The following is a 25,394-nucleotide window of genomic DNA, read 5'->3' on the forward strand; positions in this document are numbered from 1 at the left end:
TATCCCGCGGTACGTATGGAAACAGTTCCACAGTTGAGCTGATGATTGCCCATCTAATATATCCTCCAGGTAATGATAGGTGGAAATATCATCTGAAGTGATATATAACTGCACCCTGAGCCTCATTTATTGCTTTTTTTCATCGCTACAGGTGGGGTACTCACACTTCATAACCTATCAATATGTGGAAATGGAAGTTGGGCATACAATACGGAATGAATACTATCGAATTCTTTTCCTCCATGTCCACCGTCGTGTGGCAAGCTGAACCCGTTCCACGCTGACTTCGATGCCAGAGCGATCGTGTGGTCCATTCTCTCATGTCTAGCACGTCATGGTCCTGATGCACGGAGCCTCCAAGTTTACCAAGGCCACCGTCATATCATCGCACAAGTCCGTCGGAGTTAAAAATATTTCAGAGATGCAAATTGTTTCAGAACCAAATAAAATGTTCCAAAACAAGCTAAAAATATTTTAGAAAAATATCATCTAAATATAATCGAGTGTGGTCTAGTTTTGAAGATTTTGTTGTAAGAAACACAACGGTGCAATCGAAATTTAATTTGGATAACTAGTTCATAAAGTAGAATATTTTTTAGTTTGAAATGCACGAAAATCAAGATATATGGGCACCTCTACCCTTTCTCTCCTCGTGGAGCCTGTTGCGCAGCACCAAAAGTCACGAGCTCATCTTGATGACGTGGCGTGATGCCAAGAGCAGCACGCAGCCGTGAAACGCGGAGAAGGCCGGAGGGGCACCGTCTTTAAGAAACCCGATTTACTTGTGCTACGAGAGTACGAGTTAGATCGAGTACACGATCACCCACCATAATGACTAAATTGAGCAGTCATGTTCGCAAGTGCTACCTCGATCGACTTTATATACGCGTAGCATTCACCTATGGGCTATGGCTCAGCGTTTCAGACTGACCTGCTGCACTGCACCCACACCCATTAGGTCGTGCGTTGGGGGTGTCAAGAACAGCTTCGCACTACTCATCAAAATTGTGCAGGTCGTGCAACTTTAGGAAGAGGCGCTAGGGAGGCATCCACCACTCCCATTCGATCAGGCTCCATCAGGCAACACCTTCAAAGAAGGCGCATTCCGGTTCCGCCCTAGGTACCAAATTGGAAGTAAACATCTTTGTGCTATCCTCTATATCCACAGAAAAAGTTGCACTTAGGCAGCTCAATAGCAGGGGACGGTTGTTGGTTCACTCATGCAGACAGTTACCTTGGAGGTTGGTTACAAGTTGCAACCCCACGCATCACCATCTCAATGCCAACGCATGGTACTAGTACACATCTCCAAGCAAATGCGTCGATGATAAATGAAAATGCATTGTCTTTCTTTCAAAAAAAAATGCATCGTCCATCTCTCAACTAAAGAGATAAAACTTGGGACACGTCTATCCCGTGAAAGAACTACAAATGGCAGGATAAGAGTTGACAAGAAGCCAAGAAAGCTAGGATCACATTTGATCCACAAAAAATGTGTAGGTTATGCCCTCCTAAGAAGAGAAGGCGCCAGGAATCCCACACGACTAGGACGTGTAACCATCAGAACGCACAAGACCGACCAGGCTCCAGTATCACACTTCGATAGAAGCCCCATGGCTAATTCAAATTGTTCAATTCGTGGTCCCATGGCGCTTGCAAAGTATAAGAGTTCTAGAAGGCCAAAAATTGCAACAAAGTAAATCAAGTAATCCGATGGCACGAAGCAGTGATTCAATGGAGCTATTCATACTGTCATTGATTTATTGTCTGGATGGCATGAACAGCCGAGTCTCTCGCCCCGCAATATCCAAAGAATTATGCGAGTGACATGCACGGGTCATGATTTTTTATGCTACCACTGAGCCTCCACACCAAGAGGCAGGTTCGGAGCTCAACATCCTATATTCAGTACCATGGTGCCAAAATGGTCACCAGGCTTACATCAGCAATACCACCTTATTATATCTTGGCAATACCGCATTATTATATCTTGCCGCCAAAACTGACTCCCTACAAAAACAGGACAGGCACAAGGTACCTTCTCTATACTGCATACATGTGAGACGGGACAAGGCGACACGTTTTCGTTATTGGAAGATGCTGCTCACGGAGCCATCACGATGGACATGCCAGATTGTTTCTGCTACAAGGTTTGCCATTGAAAGCACCGTCAGCTGAGGGAAGCATTTGTCTTCTGGCAGCAGGATGGAGTTTGTCACTATGACTTCCTCAAAGATGCCTCCAGAAAGCCTTTCAATTGCAGGAGGGCTGCAAAGCAACCGTGTCAGTACAAAGATCTCTCAAAGCACTAATCATGTGAGAATACACATACAGCTTGTTAGAGCAGAGATTTCAAGCAACCTGCTACCTTCTGAAATAATTTGGCTGCAGATTAGCAAGTAGAATTTGACAACGAAATTCACTAACAAAGTCAATTTTAACCGTAACAAATTTAGTCATTTTTTGGGCATTTGATAAAAATAAAGATTTCTCAAGCACCTTCCTACACCAAAATACCAAGGATGGCGTATACAGGCCTCAGTATTCTCGAAAACATTCACAAATGGAAACCATTTAGGAGTGCACCCACTACAGAAGAAATCTACACTCAAGTACTCAACCATGCATATTTTAACTTACTTGTTACCTTAACAACAGGGGGGAGGTAAGAAAAGCTTAGTTTGGATAATAATGTTATGTGTACAATTGTTAGAGAGCACGAGAGAAAAAGAAAGGCTTGAAGAGTCCAAACTAAAGGCAGATAGGCAGTGTACAGTAGGCAGACGAATCTACTGATGAGATTGTTAGACTAGCTGCAAATTGTATCCTGTTGTAATTTTTTAATCAGTTTCATGAACCTACTTTAAGAATAATATTAGAAAAAAGGAAATCATGAAGCATTACATCATGTATGTTCTTCGCCATAACAAAATACTAAAAATAGAAGTTATATAGCCAACTAGCAAACCTGAAAACAGCATGCGTACAACAAGCATAAACAGCTTCAGCTCCCTCCTGTTTTAACAAAGTTGCAGCACTAGTGATTGTCCCTGGGTTTTATTAATACAAAAAAGTGAATATTGGAAGGAATACACTGAAAATATGTATAACCAAAAAAAGTTGGGAAACAAAACAGATTGCCAACCTGCTGTGTCAATCATATCATCAACCATGATAGCAACTTTCCCTTTCACATCACCAATTAAGTGCATGACCTGCAGGGCATAGTCAGAAGTAGGAAGCTCAAACACAGTCATTCGGCAAGCCACTAAAAGTGATTGCAGAGATCAACACATGTCAAAACTAGGTTGACTGGGTAAAAACCCACAAAGTACATAGATAGATTAATAAAACATTAGGTGATAACAACATTAACTTACAATTTTAGTATATCTAACAAACTACTAATTTATGGTGAATCATTATATTTGAAAAAAAAAATAGTTGACCTCTTGACACAGAAAGAAAAATATTTAGCAAAGTCCTATCCTGTTTACAGGAAGTCAACAAAAAAGGGGGCTGTTAAATTAAATTTAAATTTACTTCAATTCAAAGGTGTCCATTCTCACCTCTGACATGTTGTGACCCTGTCTTCTTTTATCAACAATAGCTAAAGGAGCATCAAATAATTTTTTGGCAAATGCACGTGCTCTGACAACACCACCCACATCAGGAGAAACAACCACAAGATCTTCAGATATTGTCTTGCTAGCAAGGTAATCCAGAATCACAGGCTACATATAACAAAGATGACAATAATTGGTTATCAGCTCAAGTTTTCAGCAATGAAACTTCTTAACAAGGAGATGCGATATTTAAACACTGTAATGTCAAAGAAAGCAATTTTGCTGCTAATACTACCTGTCCATATATATGATCCACAGGAATATCAAAGTACCCCAACGCTTGTGTAGAATGAATATCACACACAATGACACGATCACTTCCAGCTTCTGTAAGTAAATTTGCAGCAAGTTTGGCAGTAATAGCCTCACGTCCTTGAGCCTGCAAGACCGAAGAACTTGCTCAGTTCAACAAAGGGAAGACTAGATATTCAATTTAGGTTGTACAACTCCATTCCTCACACTTAATATCTAGAGACCCTTACTGTATTAGTATTAACTATTGAGTAATAGCTAATAACACAAGTATAGGAAATGGGAAACAATCATGCATAATAGATGGATTTAGAAGAATTAAGGAAGCAGGAGAAAAACATTATTTTGGTATCCACAATAAAGTTGAGGCACCAAACAAGTTGCCAACACTGTTGCATGAAAATCAGCATGGAAAAAAGAACTTCATTTTGGAGTCCATCATGGAATTGGGGCACCAAACAAGTTGCCAACTTTGCTGCATGAAAATCAGTTGCACAGACAACAATCCGTGACAAGTAGCTCAAATGTTGAATTTTGTTTTGATGAAGCTATCTTTACATGCATTTAGGCAGGGAACAAGATGAAGAAGTAATTAAACTCAAAACAATCTGAGTTTTCTGTATTTTAATTAAATTCTGAATCTGGACTTGATATGGACTAGAACTAAAAATCTCCGAATCAGTTTGCTACTACCTTTCTGTCTGCTCTGGCATACCCAAAGTATGGAATGACAACAGTAATAGACCGTGCTGAAGCCCGCCGGCATGCATCAATCATGATGAAGAGCTCCATGAGGTTTTCGTTGACAGGAGAGCATGTTGGTTGAACCAAGAACACATCACATCCTCTCACGCTCTCTTGCAGCTGAACATAAATTTCTCCATCGGCAAAGCGCTTGATGAGGATCTTGCCAAGGTCCACACCCAGGTAAGCAGCAATTTCCTATAAATAAATACAGAGACAGGCACCAGTATTCAGTAGCACATTCACAATCACCAATCAGTACCTTAACATCCATAGCGAATCAAACATAAAATCTTGAAAACAAAACAACATGGACATGTAGTAAATTGGCTGTATTACATCTGACAAGGTACCAATACCTTTCATGTCTATTTTAGTAGAACTGTCAAAAAAGTGTCGTTCAGCCATAGTGGACGGAAGATACAAATCCATAAAGCCTTGTACACTTTTTTTAAAAAAATGGAATTACAGCTGCAAGGGGGTGACATCCCTTTCACGTAAAGCACCAAATATTTGGATTGTAAAAAGACATTTATCATTTAAAGTGGCATTTGACGACTGTAGAACGAGAAATCAAGTACCATATATACAACTCTAGTCCACAGGTCGCTTAATAAAAATTAAAAAAAAATCTATTTTCTTTAAGTAGCTACGGAACCAAGCAACCAACGCGGGGGAACAGAGCAGGGCGAGCCCACCTGGGAGAGCGGGCGGTTGGCCGTGCCGGAGAAGATCTTCATCCTGGAGTCCCGCGCCTCCCTTGGCAGCGCCGCGAGCCTGGCCTCCGACGCGGGCGCCTTCGGCGTCCACACCGCGCCCCACGGCTCGACCCCGCCCGTCCGCTTCCCCCCATCCACCACGCGCAGCTGGTCGCTCCCGAGCACGCACCTCTGCTCAGACAGGAAAAGGAAGAAAATAAGTAAAAAAAAACGCAGCACGACCTCACCCGTCACCACCACGCGGGGCGCCAATCTCAAACCCTGTCACGCCCACTCCACGAACGAGATGGAAGGCTTACCGGCGAGCGGAAGCGCGGGGCGGCGGCGCGGAACGACGACAAAGCGGCGCCGCCGCCGCCGCGGCTGCGGCGCGGGGAGAGGAGCAGGGAGGACGCGGTCCCAGGCGCGGCCGCGGTGGCCGCCATGGTGGCACGCTCCGCTAGGGTTTTGAGAGCGGAAGGGTGCGCGCCGCCTTGGAGTGCGGGAGCTCGGGGTGGCGGCGGCGGCGGCGGTGGTGCCGTGGTGGTGACTGCGTCGCGGTCCGTTTTGTGATGCGGTATTCCGCGGTATTTAACTGAAACGTATCAGTGCAAATCACGGTCTTCGTGATAATTCGTGCAAACTACGATAAAAAAATTGTTTAAATTAAAAAAAATCAAACATGTAAATAATATAATGATACACAATTTTATAAAATATCTTGTCTAAATTTTATTTTGTTTGTGAGATATAAAAATAACAAATTTGGACAAGATATTTTACAATATTGTATATTAATATATCATCTATATGTGTGATTTTTTTGGTGAATTTAGATGATTTTTTTTATTGTAGTTTGTACAGGTTTTTACGAAGTTGTGGTTTGCACCAGATATGTTCATTTAACTAACCTTATATGCGTGGCGCATTCGCGCTTTGGTGATGCGATTTCACTAATTTGGGCATAGGGTTAATAGAATAATCTCGCTACTTTGCAGTTGCGTCCAGCCGCTCCGTGGTAATTGCATCGATGCCGTAGGGGAGCAATGCAAGTTTGAAATGTAGGAATTTTTTAGGACTCGTGCAAGATTCCGTGATAAAACAGCATCACTCGTGTTATATAATGAAAAAAGATTATAAGTTGTGAATAGGGTATTGATGGTGTTGGGCACGGGTGGACCTCGGTATTGGCGAAACTAGGCTCCAACCCCTGCTTGCCTAAGGGAAACTTTCTAATATCCCATCAACGCACAGCCTCAGTATATCATTGCCTATTCAAAGTCGATCAGCAATGGCAATTTGGTCTCCGGTGTTTCTAATGTTTCCTTCACTACAAATAGTATAAGAGAAATTTTACAATGATTGAGAAAAATAGGAGTCGTTCATCTGATAAAATATTACGGTGGTGAGTACCTAGAATAAAATATTTGGTACATCCAAAATGTGGAATCAAGTATCAAAAAGTGTGACCAAATTAAATTAAATTTAATTTTTATAAATACTTTTCATAGACCAACGGCTAGAACAAAAATTCAAGATAAAATTACCTGAAAGTACTCATTGGTACTTTACAATTATTGTAAAAGAGCTCTATAATGTGTAGCGCTTGATCTTGGGCCCTCTTGCTCTTGGATCACGTTCTGCCACTGGTGTTGGGTTTGAAGATACAACTCGGTGTGAGGTGCATTTCATCTCATCTCAATCAATTTGATTTGTTCATAGTGGTGGAGCTTGGTGGAGACCAAAGGGGGCCATGACCCCCACTGGTTCAACACAATCTCCACTAAATGAATAGTAATTTGCTATTGTTTATGAATATTTAGTGCTAAATTACATAGATTGCCCCCCCTCGTTTAGTGTTTAAGCTCCGCCAGTGTTTGTTCGCGATGTAATCCATACAAATGTTTCCTTCCACACAAGCATTGTACGTAGGTAGCCACTTGAAACTTCCATTTCAAAGAAAAATATCCAACTCGCGGGTCGTGAGTATGATGTGGAATTACCGAATTAGATACCATATGCTGTGTAGGCATCAGCTGAGTCCTTGAGTTAGACTTCTTCAAAACTCTCCTAGGTCCTAGCCAACCGTAGCTACGTGGAGGGAATATATGCCATGCCCGATGTCTTGCCACCATCAAGTGGGACTAAAGTGTTGTTCTTTAGTGTTCTTTGGGTGTGCCCCTCCTATTTCAAAGAAAAAAAAGTCTCAACCTGTTGCACGATTAAAGCATGTACAGATGTTTGTTTGTACTAGGTGAAAGTGTTGTATCATGTTCATTTCAGAAAGTTGCCAGGAAAATTGTTTAGGCCACCTCCAAAGTTGGTGAGTCAGCTGGATCATAACTGTACCACATCAGTTTTCCACCTAAGTGGAAGAGAGAGAAATAAGAGCTATCTCTTGTTCAAGAGATAGTCTTATACACTCATCCCTAAATCAGCGAAATTGATATGTGGACCTTTATATGAGCTGGTGTTTGACTCTGACTGTTGGAAGATATGGCTCTTACGCTATATTAATCGGATACGTTAGCAGATGCCTCTAGGTAGGAGGAGACCTTACGGTGATCATAACCCCCCTGTCAAAAGAACGTCGCAACCAGGGGGGCAGTTGGCAAAAGCGCGCTGAGCCCAGCGGGCCCACCCGCCCGCGGTCCACCGCGTCCACCGGCGGAACCGTCCTTGTCACACGCAAGCCAACTTGCGCGCCGGCCCCAGCGCGAGTGGAGCCCGCGTGCCCGGCCGCGCGCCCGCGCTGCGTCCGCATGACCGCGGCCTTGAGGTTGTGTGCGTGCCGCGCCAGAATCTTGGCGCGCCACCGCGCGTCGCGCGTGCCGGGCGAGGGGGCAACGGCACAAGCCTAGCACAGATCCAGCACGAGGAGGAGGAGGGTCCAAGCCAAGAACGAAACGGCACCGGCCACCTCCAGCCTCCGTTTTTTTACGGAGCCTTTTTGACTTTTTGCCTCCCCCTCGAATCTCAGAGACGGTAAACCTTTCTGCCCACTACATCGCCACGGGCATCGTAATCAATCGGCAGGGGGCAGGGTGTGAGCTGGTGATGAACTGACAATGGTGCTCCTCGCATGGCCTAGCAAGTTGGGAACGGGACACCATAAACAGCACGTTTCCTCGACAGCATCACGCGTGCCAAAGATACGGTCAGGGGCACGATCTGCTCGGATGGCAGCTTTTAATGAGTTGATTACAGGGGAACCAGCTCGTTTTGTATTTTCTGATTCTCTAAAAAACATAGAAAAAATCAATTCGGGTTGCCTCATGTAAATCGTGTTAGTATTATAGTTTTTATTATGTATCTAGACATAATGCATATCTAGGTGTATGTAAAAAAACAATTGTCGGTACCCCAGGACTGGGGTACCGCCTTTTGCTGCGCCTAGGCAAGAGTCTTGTAGTTATCCTTAACTACGTCCAGCAGCCGGACCCTTGCGGTCCGGAGCCCCGCTCACCCAACAGCGGTCCCGGACCTTCCCCTGGTTAGTAAAGGTCCGGGAGCACCACGTGCCCCGGGAAAAGCTGGCGGTCAGCCCGAACGGCTGGAAGCTCCGGACCTCCTCCCGAAGAGGACCGGATCCCCAGGGAATCCCGGACCCCATGGGGGTCCGGGACCCCCGGTATAGTAACCGGACCCCTCTCTAAGGAAAGGAATCGTCACCCCGCCTCGGGGTGGTCCGGGGCCACCACGTGTCAACAGGCACAGACGCGTATATAAGGCCGCTTGGTCTCCTTATTAAGGCTCACCTACCGCGGCATTCATTACGACAGGAGGACGTCCGCATTAATGTAGCAAAAGCCGAGGCTATACTTTGACCAGGGGACACTATTGATCGCGTATTACCAAGATAGTGGAGCTGCTGGCGCCGCCCACGCCGCGCCTGCCAAGTCTGCCATAACAGATGGATACGACGGCTCGGCTTCACCCATTATGACGCCTACATAATAGCCTCCACAGGCTACGCCGCAAGCTACGCTCCCCCAACGGACACCTTGGTGACGGGACAAGAGAAGACCACTGTAGCGCTAGCAGGGCGTGGGAGCGTATCGGAGGAAAGATTCGTAACCACTATACCCATCTAAATACTCTGCGTAGTATGCTGCGCAGTCACGTTGGGCCCACTTGTCGGGGCCCCAACGTCCTATGTATCCGCCCCCTTGGTCTATAAAAGGGGGCGCCCGCTAGAAGGAAACTCAAGCTGGGTGAGAGCCAAGGCCCGGCAGAGGATAGACTCATACACAACAGAGATCAAAACTTCTCCCAGTGGACGTAGGGTATTACGCTCCGGCGGCCCGAACCACTCTAGATCGTGTGTTCTTGTGTACTTATCTCAGGGCTAGATCAGCCCAATCGCCTAGTACCTCCCCGAGCACTCTCTCTCTCTGGGAATAGGCGGGTGCGTTCCGCCACCCGGCTGTGGGTACCCTAGAAATCCCACGACATTTGGCGCCGTCCGTGGGGAGGATCAGGCGCTGGCTGGATCTTCAGGCTTCTGGGGCCGTGTTCATCCTCTGCAACGACGAACGAGAAGATGAAGAGAGGCATGGTGGCACCTACGCCGCATGTTACTACGATGTGGCACCAGCGCCCTCGGTGCGACGGTGCACGGCAGCGGCGCCTGCTGTGCGTCGCCACTGCGACGCCTCAGAGCCGGCACGGTGGTGCGCGGGGGCGACGCCTGTTGCGTGCCGCCCCGCGCCATCCCAGTGTCGGCTCAAGGTTTTCTCTCAAGCAACGGTCATGCTTCCTCTCCGGCGGCAGGACGTCGGTTCAAGGCTTTCTCTCAACATGGAGCCCGGAGCCGACGGCCATCCCGGAAGAAGTTGGCCGTGTCGTCCTGCCGTCGCCAGCACCGGAGATCCGCCTCAGCGTAGCTTAGTGCTGCTGCAGACAAGGCCCTGCCGCCAGGCGCAGGGGCCCCTGGCGCTAGCACCAAGGACAAGCCGGCGAACGACCGCACCTCTCCGCGCTTCGCACCGGTCCTTCTGCTGCGCAAGGGCGTCTGGTTTCCATCGGCAGACGACGACGGCGGTAGGGGGCCTCTCCCACTCAAAGTTAAAGAATTTGTCTCATGCTACCTAAGCATATGACAGCTCTTAGGCAAGGAGTGGCCCCCCAAGCTCCCGAGGTGATGCTGGATGATGCAGTTCAGGCACATCCAGGGCGCCTTCACCTCCGACGACCATGAAGAACCTCGGAGTAGAGATACCACTCCCAATCAAGAGAAGAACATGCTGTATAGAATGCAGCCGAAGGTTACTCCTAAACTAGGAAAATTCCTCCTTTGTAGTAACATGGCGCCTACGTGTGAGTCCAGAGCGGTCAAGGTCCGACCTTGTAAACCCGACCTCTGGCCCTATCGCACAAACAGGCAGGCTACGGTCCGGAGCGGTAGAGGTCCGACCTCGTAATCCGGACCTCTGATGTATACCGGGACAACCATAATAATAAAGGAGATCTTCCTCAGTTTTATCTAGGCTCCACCTTGATTACATTTATTCACCTTGGTTTAGCTTTTCTTTCCTCTAAAAACGGAACCTTCCTATTATTGCTAACAATCAAATATAAGTTGCTGGCTTGTGGCCAGGTAGGGACACCCCTTCAAGCTGGAAGACAGTTCGGACCCCTAAGGACCTGGTCCGGAGAAGTAGTACTCGTATCCTGTGGTAGAGAAGCTCCGCGTAGCTTAGTCTGGTAATGTACTCTAAGTTTACGTACTTCACTACTCTGTTATAAGTACTCTAGTATCCGAGAACTGCTGTCTTTAGAGGTCCCGAGCTACTTTCTAGTATAAGGCTTGGTTTCTCGCACCTTGGTTTCTCGCACCTTACTCTCAGGTCCGGTGATATATTTCATCGGATCATCAGCAACGACTTAAGTCCACTCCGGTGGCCCGCTCCGGCGGAGACCGCTCGCCACGGTCGCCTAGAGCCAGGTCCGGAAGGTGGTGCATGCTCCCTGAGCGATCCGAGGTCTGTGTAGCCGCTTAGCTTGGTTCCGCACCCTAAGCCTACACCTTCGTCGCCCTGTGGAGAGCACTCTAGAGCCTGAACCTGGCAACCGGTGTACCGGCCTCAGGGGTCCGGAGCACCCGCTCTTTATGAGCGCACCAACGCAATCAAGTTTGCGTGGAAACACATCTCGTTAGTGGCCCCACCCGCGGGTTCGTGCCTCTCCCGAGGTGGGCCCGGGGGCCACTGTCGGTACCCCAGGACTGGGGTACCCCCTCTTGCTGCGCCTAGGCAAGAGTCTTGTAGTTATCCTTAACTACGTCCAGCAGCCGGACCCTTGCGGTCCGGAGCCCCGCTCACCCAACAGCGGTCCCGGACCTTCCCCTGGTTAGGAAAGGTCCGGGAGCACCACGTGTCCCGGGAAAAGCTGGCGGTCAGCCCGAACGGCTGGAAGCTCCGGACCTCCTCCCGAAGAGGACCGGATCCCCAGGGAATCCCGGACCCCCCATGGGGTCCGGGACCCCCGGTATAGTAACCGGACCCCTCTCCAAGGAAAGGAATCATCACCCCGCCTCGGGGTGGTCCGGGGCCACCACGTGTCAACAGGCCCAGACGCGTATATAAGGCCGCTTGGTCTCCTTATTAAGGCTCACCTACCGCGGCATTCATTACGACAGGAGGACGTCCGCATTAATGTAGCAAAAGCCGAGGCTATACTTTGACCAGGGGACACTATTGATCGCGTATTACCAAGATAGTGGAGCTGCTGGCGCCGCCCACGCCGCGCCTGCCAAGTCTGCCATAACAGATGGATACGACGGCTCGGCTTCACCCATTATGACGCCTACATAATAGCCTCCACAGGCTACGCCGCAAGCTACGCTCCCCCAACGGACACCTTGGTGACGGGACAAGAGAAGACCACTGTAGCGCTAGCAGGGCGTGGGAGCGTATTAGAGGAAAGATTCGTAACCACTGTACCCATCTAAATACTCTGCGTAGTATGCTGCACAATCACATTGGGCCCACTTGTCGGGGCCCCAATGTCCTATGTATCCGCCCCCTTGGTCTATAAAAGGGGGCGCCCGCTAGAAGGAAACTCAAGCTGGGTGAGAGCCAAGGCCCGGCAGAGGATAGACTCATACACAACAGAGATCAAAACTTCTCCCGGTGGACGTAGGGTATTACGCTCCGACGGCCCGAACCACTCTAGATCGTGTGTTCTTGTGTACTTATCTCAGGGCTAGATCAGCCCAATCGCCTAGTACCTCCCCGAGCACTCCCTCTCTGGGAATAGGCGGGTGCGTTCCGCCACCCGGCTGTGGGTACCCTAGAAATCCCACGACAACAATATATGCATCTAGAAACACATCAAGCTGGAACACCCACTCTTCTAGCTGGGTCCAAGCCAGGTGGCCTCTCATCAGCTTTCCCTGGAGGAGAACGTGTCACCTTTGGCACCATCGCCTGGAAGATCGATCTCAAACAATGTTGTATCGGGCGTCGCTCAAGCTGCTATTAGAGTGTCTTTGCCTATTTTTGGAAAAAGTTCGCTTGTATTAGCTAGTTGTATCGCTGTTGAGAGCACTATTTGTTAAAACCACACACAAGCGCTGTGGAAAACGTTGAACTCGAACTTTGAACTCTTGTGCTTTCTTTTGAGAGAAATAAAGCGGGAAAATATTTTCCTCTTAAATTTTAGATCATGCTCGTACCCTAATGAAATAAAAACACGTTAGGTTTCACTATGAATTCATCAAATCTTTTTTGGCCGAGCATAGCGTGGCCCTGTTTGGTTCCAGAACTAAAATCTTTAGTCCTGTCGAATCGGATATTTGGACACCAATTAGAAGTACCAAAATGTAGACTAATTACAAAGCTGATTGCATAAATGGAGGCTAATCCAGACAAATCCAATAAGTTTAATTACACCATGATTTGACAATGTTGTGTCACAGTAAACATGTGCTCACCATGACATAACTAGACTTCATGAGTTCATCTCAACAATTAGCTGTAATTTACGCAATTAGTTTTGCAATTAGCTCTTATTTAGTTCATCTAATCGGACCAAAAGAGAGGACTAAAGTTTAGTCCCTATGAGAAAAAAAAAACCCTATGTATGATGTGTGTCCATGTCCATCCTTGCGTCCCTATTTGTGTTGAGAACATGACACGTGCCACATTGCTCCTAGCTGCTGCTGCGTGCAAAAGCTGGGCACGGGGCACCTACATGCAGGGTTAACCGAACCGTCGGTAACCGGTCCGGTTTGACCGGTTACCGGTCAAACCGGTCCGGACCGGTACCGGTTCGGTCCGGTATGAAACCGGTCCAAATTCAAAATTTAAATTTGAATTCAAAAAAATGAAAAATTCCCAAAAAATTCCTAAAAATACTTCAAGGTGCAATGAATCTAATGGTGTCAAATTTTCTCCAAAATTCGTTCATTTAGTATGGTTTTCGGAATTTATAAGTTAAATAAAAAAAGAAAAAGAAAAAAAACCGCGGCCCATTAAGGCCCATCGCGCGGCAGAGGTTATTTAACGTCGCGTGTCCCTCAGCCGAAGCCTCACCAGCGCCTCCCTCACCCGCTCCCCCCTCACTGACCCCTGTCCGCCGCCAGAAGTCGCCGCCCGCCGCTCGAGGCCGGTTAGCCGCTCTCAGATCCCGGCTAACCGGTCTCCCTCACCGGTAAGCCGGACCGGTAGTAGATCTACCGGTCCCGTCCGGTTTTCCGCCCGGGGAGGCCGGTTTACCGGTATGGGGAGGCGGTAAACCGCCGATTAGCGTCGGTAAGCCGCGGTCAGGTTTGTTTTTTTTTTCCCTAGGATTTAGGTGTATTTAGATGTTTTGTTTTAGGATTTAGGTGTATGACTTAGGTATATTTAGAATTTAGGGAAGATTTATTTATATTACATGATTTTTTGCACTATGTAGTAGGTTTTAGCTAGATTTAATTTAGGTGTATTAGATGATTTTTGACACTATAACTTAGGTAGGAGTAAGAATATTAGATGATATATTTTTGTTGTGCATGTATGCAGATAGACAATGGCAAGCAGAGATGTTGTGTGGGAACACGGTGAAAATCTTTATCCCGGATGGCGATGTAACTATTGTCGTACGCAGAAAGGAGGAGGTGGTGCGACTAGATTGAAACAACATTTGGCTGGGCGCGGGGCAGAGGTGATCCATTGCAGGAATGTGCCACCTGATGTGCGGGACTTCTTTCAGCGTGAGTTGGATAGGGCAAAGAAGGCAACTGCTGACCGGGCCCGAGAGAGGTTGAGACGGGAGAAGGCTGCAGCAGAGGGAAACTATCCCGGTGATGAAGAAGATGAGGAGGCTCAGGTGCAGCGTGCCATGGATCTATCGAGAGCGGAAGCAGAGTTCCGACGGGGGGTGGAACAGAGAGGAGGTGCATATGAGCGTGGAGGGGGTAGTGGTTCGACGAGGGGGAATGTTATGCAGAGAATGTTTCGAAAGTCCACTTCGCAGAGGGAGAGTCCTGTGGTGGAGGACTATAACTTGGCAGCTGGTGGGAGAAGAGGAATGACACAAACAAGGATTGATACAGGCTCCTGGACGCAGAAGGGTAAGAACGCAAAGGAAGCTATTGGTAAAGCTTGGTCAAAGTTTTTCCATATTGCAGGAGTACCTGGAAGACAGGCTGACAGTCCATACTTTATCAGCGCGGTTAGGGAGACACAGAAGTGGGGTAAGTTTTCTTTCATTGCAATGATACCTATAAACTTACATTTTTGTATCTTATGATTTTCATATGGTTGCAGGTGAAGGTATCGCATCACCCACTGGACGGGATATTGATGGCAAGTACCTTGATCAGAATGAGCAAGACTTGAAGACGAGGTACGTAAAGTTTCAGAAAGACTGGCCCTTATTTGGCATCACGTTAATGTGTGATTCATGGACTGGTCCGACGAGGATGAGTGTCATCAACTTTTTGATATATTGCAATGGGGTCATGTGGTTCCATAAGTCTATTGATGCGACTGGAAGAATTCAAAATGCTGCATATTTGTTCAAGGTAGTCCCTCAACCTGTTCCATTCACATTGTGTATGTTTTGTCATGTTACTAAAAAATCCGTCTTCCATTGCAGGAGATTCGAAAGGTGGTGGAAGAGATTGGACCGGAGAATGTCGTGCACGTAGTCACCGACAACGGCTCGAATTACAAAAAAGCATGCAATGAACTACTAAGTGATGTGTATGACCACATAGCTTGGACACCTTGTCTAGCACACACCGTCAATTTGATGTTGAAGGATATAGCTCGAAGGCCTGAACATGGTGTTATCATCAAGCAGTGCAAGCGAATTTCAAATTGGTTACACAATCATGGTCAGTTGAATACAATGATGAGGAACGCAATCGGTGGTGAGTTGGTCAAGTGGAATGCCACTCGATTTGGAACCAACTACATGTTCCTAGAGAGCATCTATCGGAAACGTGATCGTTTCATGCAGTGGATGGCATCTACTGAGTTCCAACACAGCAAATGGGCGAATACCGAAGATGGTAGATTTACTCATGCAAGTTTTTCAAGTATGGAGTGGTGGGATGCATTGAAATATATCATCGACACAGTTCAACCAATATACAAGTTCCTCCGCTTCGCTGATCAGGACAAGAAGCCGAACATGTGCGAAGTCGTGATGGCCTACCAGACTATGAAACAGGAGCTGAAGTCTTTCTTTGGAACAAATGTTTCCACACTGAAAGAGTATGTTGAGGTGGTGGACGAGAGGTTGGATGATGTGTTCATAGGCACGTATGTGGGTCCAGGTAAGCACACATCAGTCGTCTATTTTTAAACTCTATTGAAATAATGCTTATTTGAAGTGATTTATATTTTGCAGCTGCTGTCCTAAATCCGAGGTATGCCTATACGATGGAACCAACTCAACAAATGTTTCGTGGACTTAAGGATACATTTCAGCGCATGACGGATCTCCAGAGCGCCGTCCAGGCATTGCAGGAGCTTGACGTGTTTCGGCAGAAAATTGGCGAGTATAGCAGTGATATGGCAATGCGGATGGCGATGGACCCAAAGACATCCCCATGTAAGAGTTGTTCCGTATAAAATTGTTATTTTCTCTCTTCGAAAATATTGCTTACATACTCGGTTGCACATGCAGCGTCCTGGTGGATGATGTTCGGATCAAGTACTCCAAAACTGCAGTACCTTGCCATGAGGCTTGTTTCACAATGTTGTTCATCCAGTGGATGCGAGCGGAACTGGAGTACTTTTGCCTTGCTGCATACAAAGGTTCGCAATCGGTTGTCGCACAAGAAACTTAATAAGCTTGTCTATGTCAACTACAATCTTCGTCTCCGACTCGAGGAGGTCTCCGGCCCACTGATGCGTGAAGAAGGTGATTTCATTGACCAGCTAGCCCATCTTTCATTCTATGATGAGAAAAATCCGGTGCGGGAATGGATGGAATATGGTAGATCTAACCGGGCTCCAGTTCTGGACGAGGATGATGATGACGGCGACATCCCTCTCCCGTCCCATATTGTCAGAGATCAAATAAACGTGTCAGATCTACGTGAGGCTACGGGGAATGATTCCATCAGCGATTGGGCACGTCAAAATATAGGTGACACTCACCTAGGGAAGAGAAAGTTGCACAAGGGGCCTAAGAAGGGTGACTCGAAGCGTCGAAAAGGCAAAGGAACAGCAAAACCAGTGAGCAGCGACACCGAGACTGATGATGGCGAAGGTGAGCGTAGTCCTCCGTATCAGGAGTCCGAGGATAGCAGCTCGGCCGATGATGGTGATGATGGTGACGGTGCTCAGCCTAATGCTGGTGGTGGAGGTAGTGGTGCTGATGATGCTGCTGGTGGTAGTGGTCATGCTCGTGGTGTTCGTTTCACAGGTATATATTGCACATATAAATACACACATATTTCTGACTATTGACTACTAATTATGAAATATGGTTGATTGCAGGGGAAACTCAGTTCACACATGCTACTCAGGACACCGACCATGGAGCACCGCAATCGCAGAGGAGAACAGGTGGACCGACGGACTATGACAGTCCACAGAACTCTTCTTCCTCCTACAGCGATTCGAGGCACTCTTTTCACTATCCCATTCCTGACATCAGCATGCAGCCACCGACGAGATGGGTGTACGAATGGGAAGACCCCCATTTTTACACTATGTTAGTTCAGGAATGGCAGACAACATCGGCGTGGACGGGCCAAACTTGGCAACACTACAAGGCTGAGCTGCTTAGAGTGCGAGGTATCGCTTTGATGTCCACCGCCGAATACCAAACCGCATCTCAAATGGGGGTCTTCCCATTCCTACGTTGAACTTTTCATTTCATGTGTATAAGTGTATGACTCCGTATTTGTATGCACCCTATTACTATTGTATTTGTATGCATAATTATAACTCATTGCTTTGGTAGGGTCATTTACATTAAAATGTGCATAGCTCATGTTGAAATTTCCTTTTATTTCACACCGGGAATTAATTTTTCAAGCGGCGAAAAAATACTCTAAACAACCGGTATACCGGCCAAACCGGCCGGTATACCGGTGTAACCGGTCGGTATACCGAAGTGAGTCGCAACACAAAACCGGCCGGTATACCGGCCAAACCGGCCGGTATACCGGTATACCCGGCCGGTATACCGGTCGGAACCGCCACCACGGTAAAATTTGAATTCAAATTCGCATTTGACCGGTTCCGACCGGTAACCGGCCTAACCGGACCGGTAAACCGGTACCGGAGCCCGGCGGTTAGGCCGGTCCGGTCGGGAAATTGAACCCTGCCTACATGTGGGACGACCCATGTGTAAACTTAAAACTCGTTGCCGTTTCGTTTCCTCTGGCTAACTCATTCCTCTGGCTATCACCCATGAGCCCATGATCCACATTGTAGAGGGTCTAATGGCCGAAAGGGGCACGGCTAAGGCCCATTTGGCACAGGATTATAGGGAATTACCTCTCATACTCCCTTCAGCCCCTATCCCGCCGTTGGCCGGAGAGATGGAGAGGGGGCTCTCGTCGCATATCTCGCCTGTTGGAGAGAATACGAGTTCCCCAACACCGGTGGAGCTGTGTTGATTGGTTGTGCTGAGTTATAGGCCCCGTTTGGCAGGCCTCCAAAAGGAGCTCCAAAACCGGCTCCACCCGGAGCCCTGACAAACGGTGGAAACGGCAGCTGCTTCGTGTCCGGAGCCGCAGGTGAAACCTCTCACGGCTTCCACGCGCGAGACGGAGCCGGAAAAAGAAGCTCCGCGCAGCTCCTCCATCCGTTAGACAAGTTTGTCCTCGCGACGGGTCGAGCAGGGACGACAGGGAGGCGCAGTGGGAGCTTCAGGCGTTCGAGGCTTGGCGGGAGCTCGCGGCGTTGGACCTCAAGGTGGCCGGCGGGAGCCCGCAGCTGGAGACGGGATGTCTGGTGCCTGGTGGGAACTCGTGGCTCCCACCCGGGCGGCGGCGGTGGAGGGAGCAGGCGCCCGATGCGGCCGGCGGCGTGGAGACAGGCTGCGGTGGAGGCAGCACGCGGCCGAGCAGCTAGCGACGGCGGAGGGCGCGGCTGAGGCGGGGTCCGAGCGGTCGGCGGCGGTGGAGGAGAGGCGCCTGAGTGGATAAGGAGGAGGAGAGGGAAAAAGAAAAAGGGAGAAAAAAAGAGAGGAATAAATAAGAAGAAAAAAAAGAAGAGAAAAGAAAAAAAATACAATGAGGGGTAATTTAGACATTTTACTACTTCAATCCAACAAGTGAAGCCGTTTTGCCAAATGTTTTTCAAAACGGCTCCAACTCCATCAGAGAAGCCGCTCCACCAGAGGAGCCAGAGCCGGAGCCCTGTTTTTGAAGGAGCCGGAGCCCTGCCAAACAGGCCCATAGTATGTTTTGCTTCAATCCATCAAATTCCGTTTGTAGGGTATGCACCCTTTGTATTTTTTTTTCATTCAGGAGTGAGTGAAAACTGCCAAAATATTGGCTACGGTGAAAGTAGCCCACAATATTGTTGTAAGTTTCATATAAAAGAATAGCTTACTCAAAAACTCATACTACGCAGCAAAAGCTAAGAATTTGGGAAAACCAAAATGACATAATTTTTTTTTGGAACGGAAGGAAGTGTAAAACATCATTTATCCGTACTTATGAAATCGTAGCCGGTGTACTTACTGTCTGAGGCACATAGCACTAATCAAAGTTTGATGAGTAGTAAATAATATGACTCCCATAGTCCATGACACTTGATTCAAATATAAAAAAGCTGATAAATTTGCATGTCTACACCAAGATCCTATTCGCAAAAAAAGTGAGGAAAAATCCAACCAAGTTCAGTCGCCTACGTGTCTATGTCCCTCAGATCGATCTTAATACTCTAGTGCGCCCAGTCCCGTATCAAATGGAACCAAGCTGATCAACTCATCAATTTCGCTTCGTCTGTTTCTCCACCTCTCGTAATTCGTATGCTAGGCTTCAGCACGGCGCGGCAAAAAAAAATCCCCGCAGAAAATTCTAACCCGCCAAAAATTTTACCGCAAGCGCCGCGCCAGGTTGTGCCGCGCGGTAAAAACACGAGAGGCGCAGGCGGGAACCAACAAGCGCGAGGCTAGTCCGAAAAGGTAGACCGCGTCTATAGACCATCCAGTCACTGACAACCTGGTCCAACGGACCGACCCACGTCTCCCAAGGACCCTTCCCCACCTAGACCGCGCCCACCTTGCCGCCGCAGCCCACGCAATTCTCTCCCGAAATTCTCCCACCTTTCGAATCCGAGCGGGGCTTCCTCTACGAGAAACCCACCCAACGACGACCGTATGCCCACTGACACTGGACCCAAACTGGAGACTCCGCTTAGGGACCCACAGGTCAGTAAGACGGCTAACACCGCGCAGATATTTCTGGCGGTTTCGGAGGGGGGAGCGGTGGTTGAGATCAGGGATTTTTTACCGACCGTTCCGTTCGAACGGCCGGCTTGTGGTTCCGGCTAACCGGCCCGGTTTGATTGGTTATCGGTAAAAACCGGTTAAACTCAAATTTGAATTCAAAACTCGCAGTTATACCGGTTTCGAACGGCTAACCGGCCGGTTAGACCGGTTTACCGGTCCGGTTTGACCGGTTACCGGTCGGTTTGAGTGGTAACCGGTCGGTTTGAACGGTAACTGACCAAATTCAATTTTTTTAGTTTAAATTCAAATGCCCGCAAAGTATACTAAATGAATGTTGTATAATATGTTTTAGTCTAAATGAACCTTCCAACTCTCTTTCGTACTACTTTTACATTGTATTTGTATACTTTTGTATGCATATTTTTTTGTTTAACTTCAAATGCTCGTAAAATATACTAAATGAACGAATATTTGAAAAAATTTGACACCATTAGATTCGTCGCAACTTGAAGTATTTTTAAGAATTTTTTGAGATTTTTCCATATTTTAGAATTCAAATTTAAAATTTGAATTTGGACCGGTTTAAAACCGGCCGGAACCGGAACCGGTAACTGGACCGGTTCCGGCCGGTTTTTTAACCCTGGTTGAGATACCCCGCCCCATCTCCTTCGGCCTTCCGCCTTCCTTCCCCAGCACCATTCGGGATTCCTGAGGAACACTGTTTCTGTGACTTTTGAGTCTCCGTGGGCCGTCCGATCTGAGATGAATGGATAGGATCGATCGCTACATTACCCATGCTACAGTGAAAACAGTAGCTTCGAACATTTTTCTATGAACCGTACCTGAATAGAGGTAGGGAGAAGTGTTCATGCAGACTCGGAACACTGTTTATCTTTGTGACTTCGTGAGAGAAGTTAATCGCCCCAGCACACCACCGCCCGCCTCCGTATCCTGCGCGCCCCACGCCACCACAAGCTTCCTTCCCTCTCGCCTTGGTCGGGGGCGCTTGCTAGGGTTTGGGAATCCGAAGGGGGCCATGGCTTCCCTCGCAATGCCGGAGGCGGGAGCGCGGGCCCGCGGCGAGGAGGCAGAGCCGGTGACGCCGCCGCCGCAGCAGCAGGCGGAGGGGTCCCAGGCGGTGGACGATCGGCGTCTGCTGCGGTCGCAGTACCTCGCCGTGAAGAGCCTCATCAGCGGTAGGGCGCGCGTTCCCGCGCGAAACTCGTGGCATTGGTTCCGATCGCGGTTCGGTTGTCGATTGAGTTTGATTTGGGGGTTATGTTTTTGTGCGCGTGTGTGTGCAGATGAGAAGGATGATATGGCTAACGCGGACTCCGAAAAGTTCCGCTCCATCATCAGCAAGGTGGAGAGCCTGCACGAGCATGGTAAGGACCGTCCACTTTTCGCTGGCTCCCGGGCAGTTTTTGTGGTTTTCGGTGGCGATTTCCCACACTGCAGTTTTGGTAGTCATCAAGTTGTTCTGTCAGTGAACATGTGTGCGTGTTTCTGAGCTGTGCGTTGGATAGTTTATCTCAGCAATGAACTTGGGTGATTTTTATTGCGCGAAAGCTCGCTCCAATGACTTGAAATTATGTGTTTTATTCTTCTACAATTTAGTTTCATTATGCGTTGATGTTGTTTGACCAGTGCATCCTTTGTCAATGAGTCACTGAGATGATCATGCTGTTGAAGGAACAAATTGTTCTGTCAGTGAACATGTGCGCGTGTGTTTCTGAGCTGTGCGCTGGATGTATTATTTCAGCAATGAATTTTAGATATGGTGCTTGTATTGCGTGAAAAACGGGCTCTGATGGCTTGAAAAACGCGATCTAGTTTGCGTTGATGTTGTTTGACCTCTGCATCCTTTTTCAATGAGTCACTGAGATAGCCATGCTACACTTTTATTTAGATGAAGAAATATGCAACTGTAATTTGGAAAATGTTAGGTAACAGGGGGGGACATTGCATCTGTGTTGTTGGCCAACTGACCTTCAATGCAGTAGCACATGACATCTATTAGTTACATGTAGGTTTTTTAAGAAGCATGGAATTGAAACTTGAAACATGTTAACACATTGACTTATGCCATGGCAAGATGTTCAATTATGATCATATCATCAATTGCCTTTATTTCTCGTTAAAACTTTACTGCCTTTAGCATCAGAGAGCGCTGTTCTAATGATTGCTGATGCTAGGGGTTGATCCCAACTTAATTACTAACAGTGGTGTCTCTGTGATCCAGTTCAGAGGCCAAGGGAGCAAATAGCTGATGCAGAAGCCCTGCTGGACCTTGCTGCCAGTTTGGTAACATCAGTAAGGTCCCATTCAGTTATGGGAATTACGCCTTCTGATTTTGTTGCTGGACTGCTGAATAAGTTTGGAAAGCTAGGGGGGCCTGATGATGAGCATGCCTCGTTGGACTGGGCTCATCTTGGACGTGGCGCTTCTCATATTTTCATGGTTGCTCCTGGATGTGCCACAATGTAATGGGGATCCACTGTGTTTTTTTTTGAAGTTTACCTTGATGGTTGCCATATCCAAGGATTTGAAAATTTATTGTTTTTGTTTTAACAGGGTTGGCCCCATGAAGATAGAAGTGAACCCACGAAGGGTGTGTATTAGGAAAAAGAGGACTGCAAGACCTCGTGGAAGTTCTTGCCCTGAACAGGTGTGCTTTTGACCTTTTGTGCATGGTTACTTTAATGTAAGTAATGGGCAGAACTTTGTAGCTGTTTATGCTTATGTGGTAGGCAATATATTTGCTTCATGTAATTTCAGTACATATCACGTGTCCAGGTGCGTTCTATAAAAAAGTTCAGTACATATTGATCAAATATAGACATTGAAAAGTTGCTCCAGGAGCATTATTGGCAATTTCCTGCAAACATATATGTCTGTTCATTCCCTGCACTATGTATGCCATGCTGATACAGGGATGGATTTACTGAGTTCCAAAATCAATCTAAATTTCCTTTGAACTTTTCTACTTTTCTTCTCTTTTTATGTGTTATCCATTTTGATTCAACTGCAAAACCGCAAATTCTTGAGCTTAATCAAATAATCTCAAGTTTAGTGTTGCTACTTGGAGCAAAAAAAGCTTTACAATATAACTAAATTGCGCAAAAGTTGGTGTGGGTTATGTTGGAACCACAAGATCATCATCAGTTTTGTTATGCAACATTTTTTTTATGGATTCGTTAAGATGGAGACCATAGTTTTTATTTTGGATGTAGCTGTTTGTAACATGTAATCTTTCCAACTTTCCTATAGATCCTGACCATTACCAACTTCTAACAATCTGGTCACTCAATCTGCAGCTTGCTGACCCCACAGAGAAAACAAAGAGTGATACTGATAAGAATATGTCTGCTATATTTAATCTGCTGAGGAGGAAGAAAAATGCAAAGCTTGAACACCTTGTTTTGAACAGGATATCATTTGCCCAAACAGTGGAAAACATCTTTGCCTTGTCATTCCTAGTGAAAGATGGCAGAGTTGAAATCAAGGTGAATGATGAGGGGCATCATATTGTCTGTAAGTACTCTGTTGCTTGGTTGCTGTAATATAATGGATATTCTGCAGTGTATTACTATGGTGTCTGACATAATTCTATTGACTAAACAGATCCAAGGAATGCACCTGCTGCTAGCGCCATTGCCTCAGGAAAAGTGATCTACAACCACTTCGTCTTCAGATTTGATTTCAAAGACTGGAAGGTACTAATTCAGTAAAGAATTGCGATTTTGGTTTCAAAATAATAATTAAATTATCATAATAAAATCCTGCATAACCAGCATACTTTGATTTCACCATAATTAAAGTGGGTTTTGCTAAATTTTCCATGGCAAAGGTTGCAAACTAATGATACATAAAATGAGAAGTGATTTTCATCTTTCTGTAGATAAGTAAATTTTGGTTTATATGCCTGATTGCTGGTATGGTTGGTGTATGACTTGCCATGTCTTTTATTGAAAGGAAACTTTCACCTTAATTTGATGTAATCCTGTCTTGCATCTATTTCCAGCTCATGAAAGGGGTGGTTCCAGAGAGGGAAGAGCTTATGCCGCACAGGTCTTCTCAGGATGCACCTGGCATAACAGCAAGCAGTCACCCTGAACCTGAGTTGTCCCAGCCCACACAGAGCGCACCGATCAGGAAGCGATGCAGGAATCGGGGCCTGGTCTTGCAAGACGAGATTGTTGCCACGGGCGCACGGGAAATCACGGCAGGCAGGACAGTAGCCACAGGCGCGCAGCAAGTTGTGGAAGATGAGGTGGCGGCACCCACGGGCCCAAAGGAAGCCATGGAAGATGAGACTGGAGCAGGGACGAGCGCGAGGGAAGTCATGGACAACGAGATGGTGGCCAAGTACACGAAGGAGATCAAGCTGACGTACAAGCGTAGGTGCCTCTTCCAGGACCAGGATTGATGCCCCTGACTCGGCTGACCGTGGCCGATGGTGCACATACTCCCTCCTTCCCTGTTTATAAGGCATACACGTATATCAATATTCAAACCTTGTCATCTTTGACCAATAATTTGACTATTAAATTTTTATTTTTATAATGCAAATTTCATATGATTGGATTCATAATCAAATATATTTTACAATGATTATAAGTTTATAATCAAAAGTGATATAATATATGATAAATAAATGGTCAAAGTGTTATTTAGAAGACCGTGTCATGTTCCACCATGCCTTATAAACGGGGAAGGAGGGAGTACATCTGTAGGTTAAGTAGAGATGCGGCCCCTGCTCACTTAGCTTAGCTCAGATGTGTTTGGGCTAAGCACCTACTCGGTGGCGTGGCGAGGGTAGTGGTGGCTTTTGGAATGGTTCGGCCTGTCGCGTTGTTTTGTATGTGCTTAAGGTTTTTGATGTATTTAGGACCGAGGCAGCCGTAGTCAAGATGGTGGATAACTGGATACTTGGTTGCAACTTGCAAGGTTAATGCTTAGTTCGATGTTGGTTGAACGAGTTTGCTTGTACTAGTCTGGTGCTCTTGCTCTGAACTTCTGCTGATGCAGGTGTTCTTGGTCTTGCTCTTAACTGTGGCTGCTGCAGGGGGATAGGCGGCCTAACTTGGAAATTGGAACTATAACTGATAGCAGGCTTGTCTGAAAATCGAATTGGTTTGGTCTGTCCGTGAGAGCTAGTAGATTCCAAATATCTGCTCCAGTCGATGATACAAGTCTCCCGATCTAGCGATTTGTG

General features: G+C 47.0%; 3 protein-coding genes across 3 annotated transcripts; 2 read left to right on the forward strand and 1 right to left on the reverse strand.

The window, feature by feature from the left end:
- Window positions 1-1,727: 1,727 nt before the first annotated feature.
- On the reverse strand, window positions 1,728-5,879 carry LOC120703933 (ribose-phosphate pyrophosphokinase 2, chloroplastic-like). Its single transcript, XM_039988144.1, has 8 exons — window positions 5,641-5,879; window positions 5,321-5,512; window positions 4,572-4,820; window positions 3,862-4,005; window positions 3,570-3,734; window positions 3,146-3,215; window positions 2,969-3,050; window positions 1,728-2,268 (listed from the first exon to the last, which is right to left on the reverse strand). Exons 1-8 carry the CDS (start codon window positions 5,764-5,766, stop codon window positions 2,088-2,090), a joined length of 1,209 nt encoding a protein of 402 aa, XP_039844078.1. The 5' UTR covers window positions 5,767-5,879; the 3' UTR covers window positions 1,728-2,087.
- A 10,008-nt stretch (window positions 5,880-15,887) lies between these two features.
- On the forward strand, window positions 15,888-17,754 carry LOC120703934. The gene is made up of 4 exons (XM_039988145.1): window positions 15,888-16,091; window positions 16,166-16,369; window positions 16,445-17,188; window positions 17,263-17,754. The coding sequence occupies exons 1-4, from the start codon at window positions 15,947-15,949 to the stop codon at window positions 17,631-17,633; spliced, it is 1,464 nt and encodes a 487-aa protein (XP_039844079.1). The 5' UTR covers window positions 15,888-15,946; the 3' UTR covers window positions 17,634-17,754.
- A 3,315-nt stretch (window positions 17,755-21,069) lies between these two features.
- On the forward strand, window positions 21,070-25,221 carry LOC120703935 (non-structural maintenance of chromosomes element 4 homolog A-like). The gene is made up of 8 exons (XM_039988146.1): window positions 21,070-21,372; window positions 21,481-21,561; window positions 22,419-22,659; window positions 22,751-22,844; window positions 23,494-23,710; window positions 23,801-23,892; window positions 24,201-24,642; window positions 24,902-25,221. The coding sequence occupies exons 1-7, from the start codon at window positions 21,213-21,215 to the stop codon at window positions 24,603-24,605; spliced, it is 1,290 nt and encodes a 429-aa protein (XP_039844080.1). The 5' UTR covers window positions 21,070-21,212; the 3' UTR covers window positions 24,606-24,642; window positions 24,902-25,221.
- The last annotated feature ends 173 nt before the right edge of the window (window positions 25,222-25,394 follow it).

This window comes from Panicum virgatum, chromosome 4K (assembly GCF_016808335.1).
Source record: "Panicum virgatum strain AP13 chromosome 4K, P.virgatum_v5, whole genome shotgun sequence".
NCBI lineage: Eukaryota > Viridiplantae > Streptophyta > Magnoliopsida > Poales > Poaceae > Panicum > Panicum virgatum.

What these genes read in the sequence shown, in the direction of transcription:
- LOC120703933 (XM_039988144.1), bottom strand. Translation starts at nt 5,766, where the DNA reads ATGGCGGCCACCGCGGCCGCGCCTGGGACCGCGTCCTCCCTGCTCCTC. An exon ending in CCCCGCGCTTCCGCTCGCCG is followed by an intron (nt 5,513 to 5,640) that starts GTAAGCCTTCCA and finishes CTGTCTGAGCAG; the next exon opens with AGGTGCGTGCTCGGGAGCGA. An exon ending in CCAACCGCCCGCTCTCCCAG is followed by an intron (nt 4,821 to 5,320) that starts GTGGGCTCGCCC and finishes ATTTATTTATAG; the next exon opens with GAAATTGCTGCTTACCTGGG.
- LOC120703934 (XM_039988145.1), top strand. Translation starts at nt 15,947, where the DNA reads ATGTGCGAAGTCGTGATGGCCTACCAGACTATGAAACAGGAGCTGAAG. An exon ending in AGGCACGTATGTGGGTCCAG is followed by an intron (nt 16,092 to 16,165) that starts GTAAGCACACAT and finishes TATATTTTGCAG; the next exon opens with CTGCTGTCCTAAATCCGAGG. An exon ending in GGACCCAAAGACATCCCCAT is followed by an intron (nt 16,370 to 16,444) that starts GTAAGAGTTGTT and finishes TTGCACATGCAG; the next exon opens with CGTCCTGGTGGATGATGTTC.
- LOC120703935 (XM_039988146.1), top strand. Translation starts at nt 21,213, where the DNA reads ATGGCTTCCCTCGCAATGCCGGAGGCGGGAGCGCGGGCCCGCGGCGAG. An exon ending in CGTGAAGAGCCTCATCAGCG is followed by an intron (nt 21,373 to 21,480) that starts GTAGGGCGCGCG and finishes GTGTGTGTGCAG; the next exon opens with ATGAGAAGGATGATATGGCT. An exon ending in GGAGAGCCTGCACGAGCATG is followed by an intron (nt 21,562 to 22,418) that starts GTAAGGACCGTC and finishes TCTGTGATCCAG; the next exon opens with TTCAGAGGCCAAGGGAGCAA.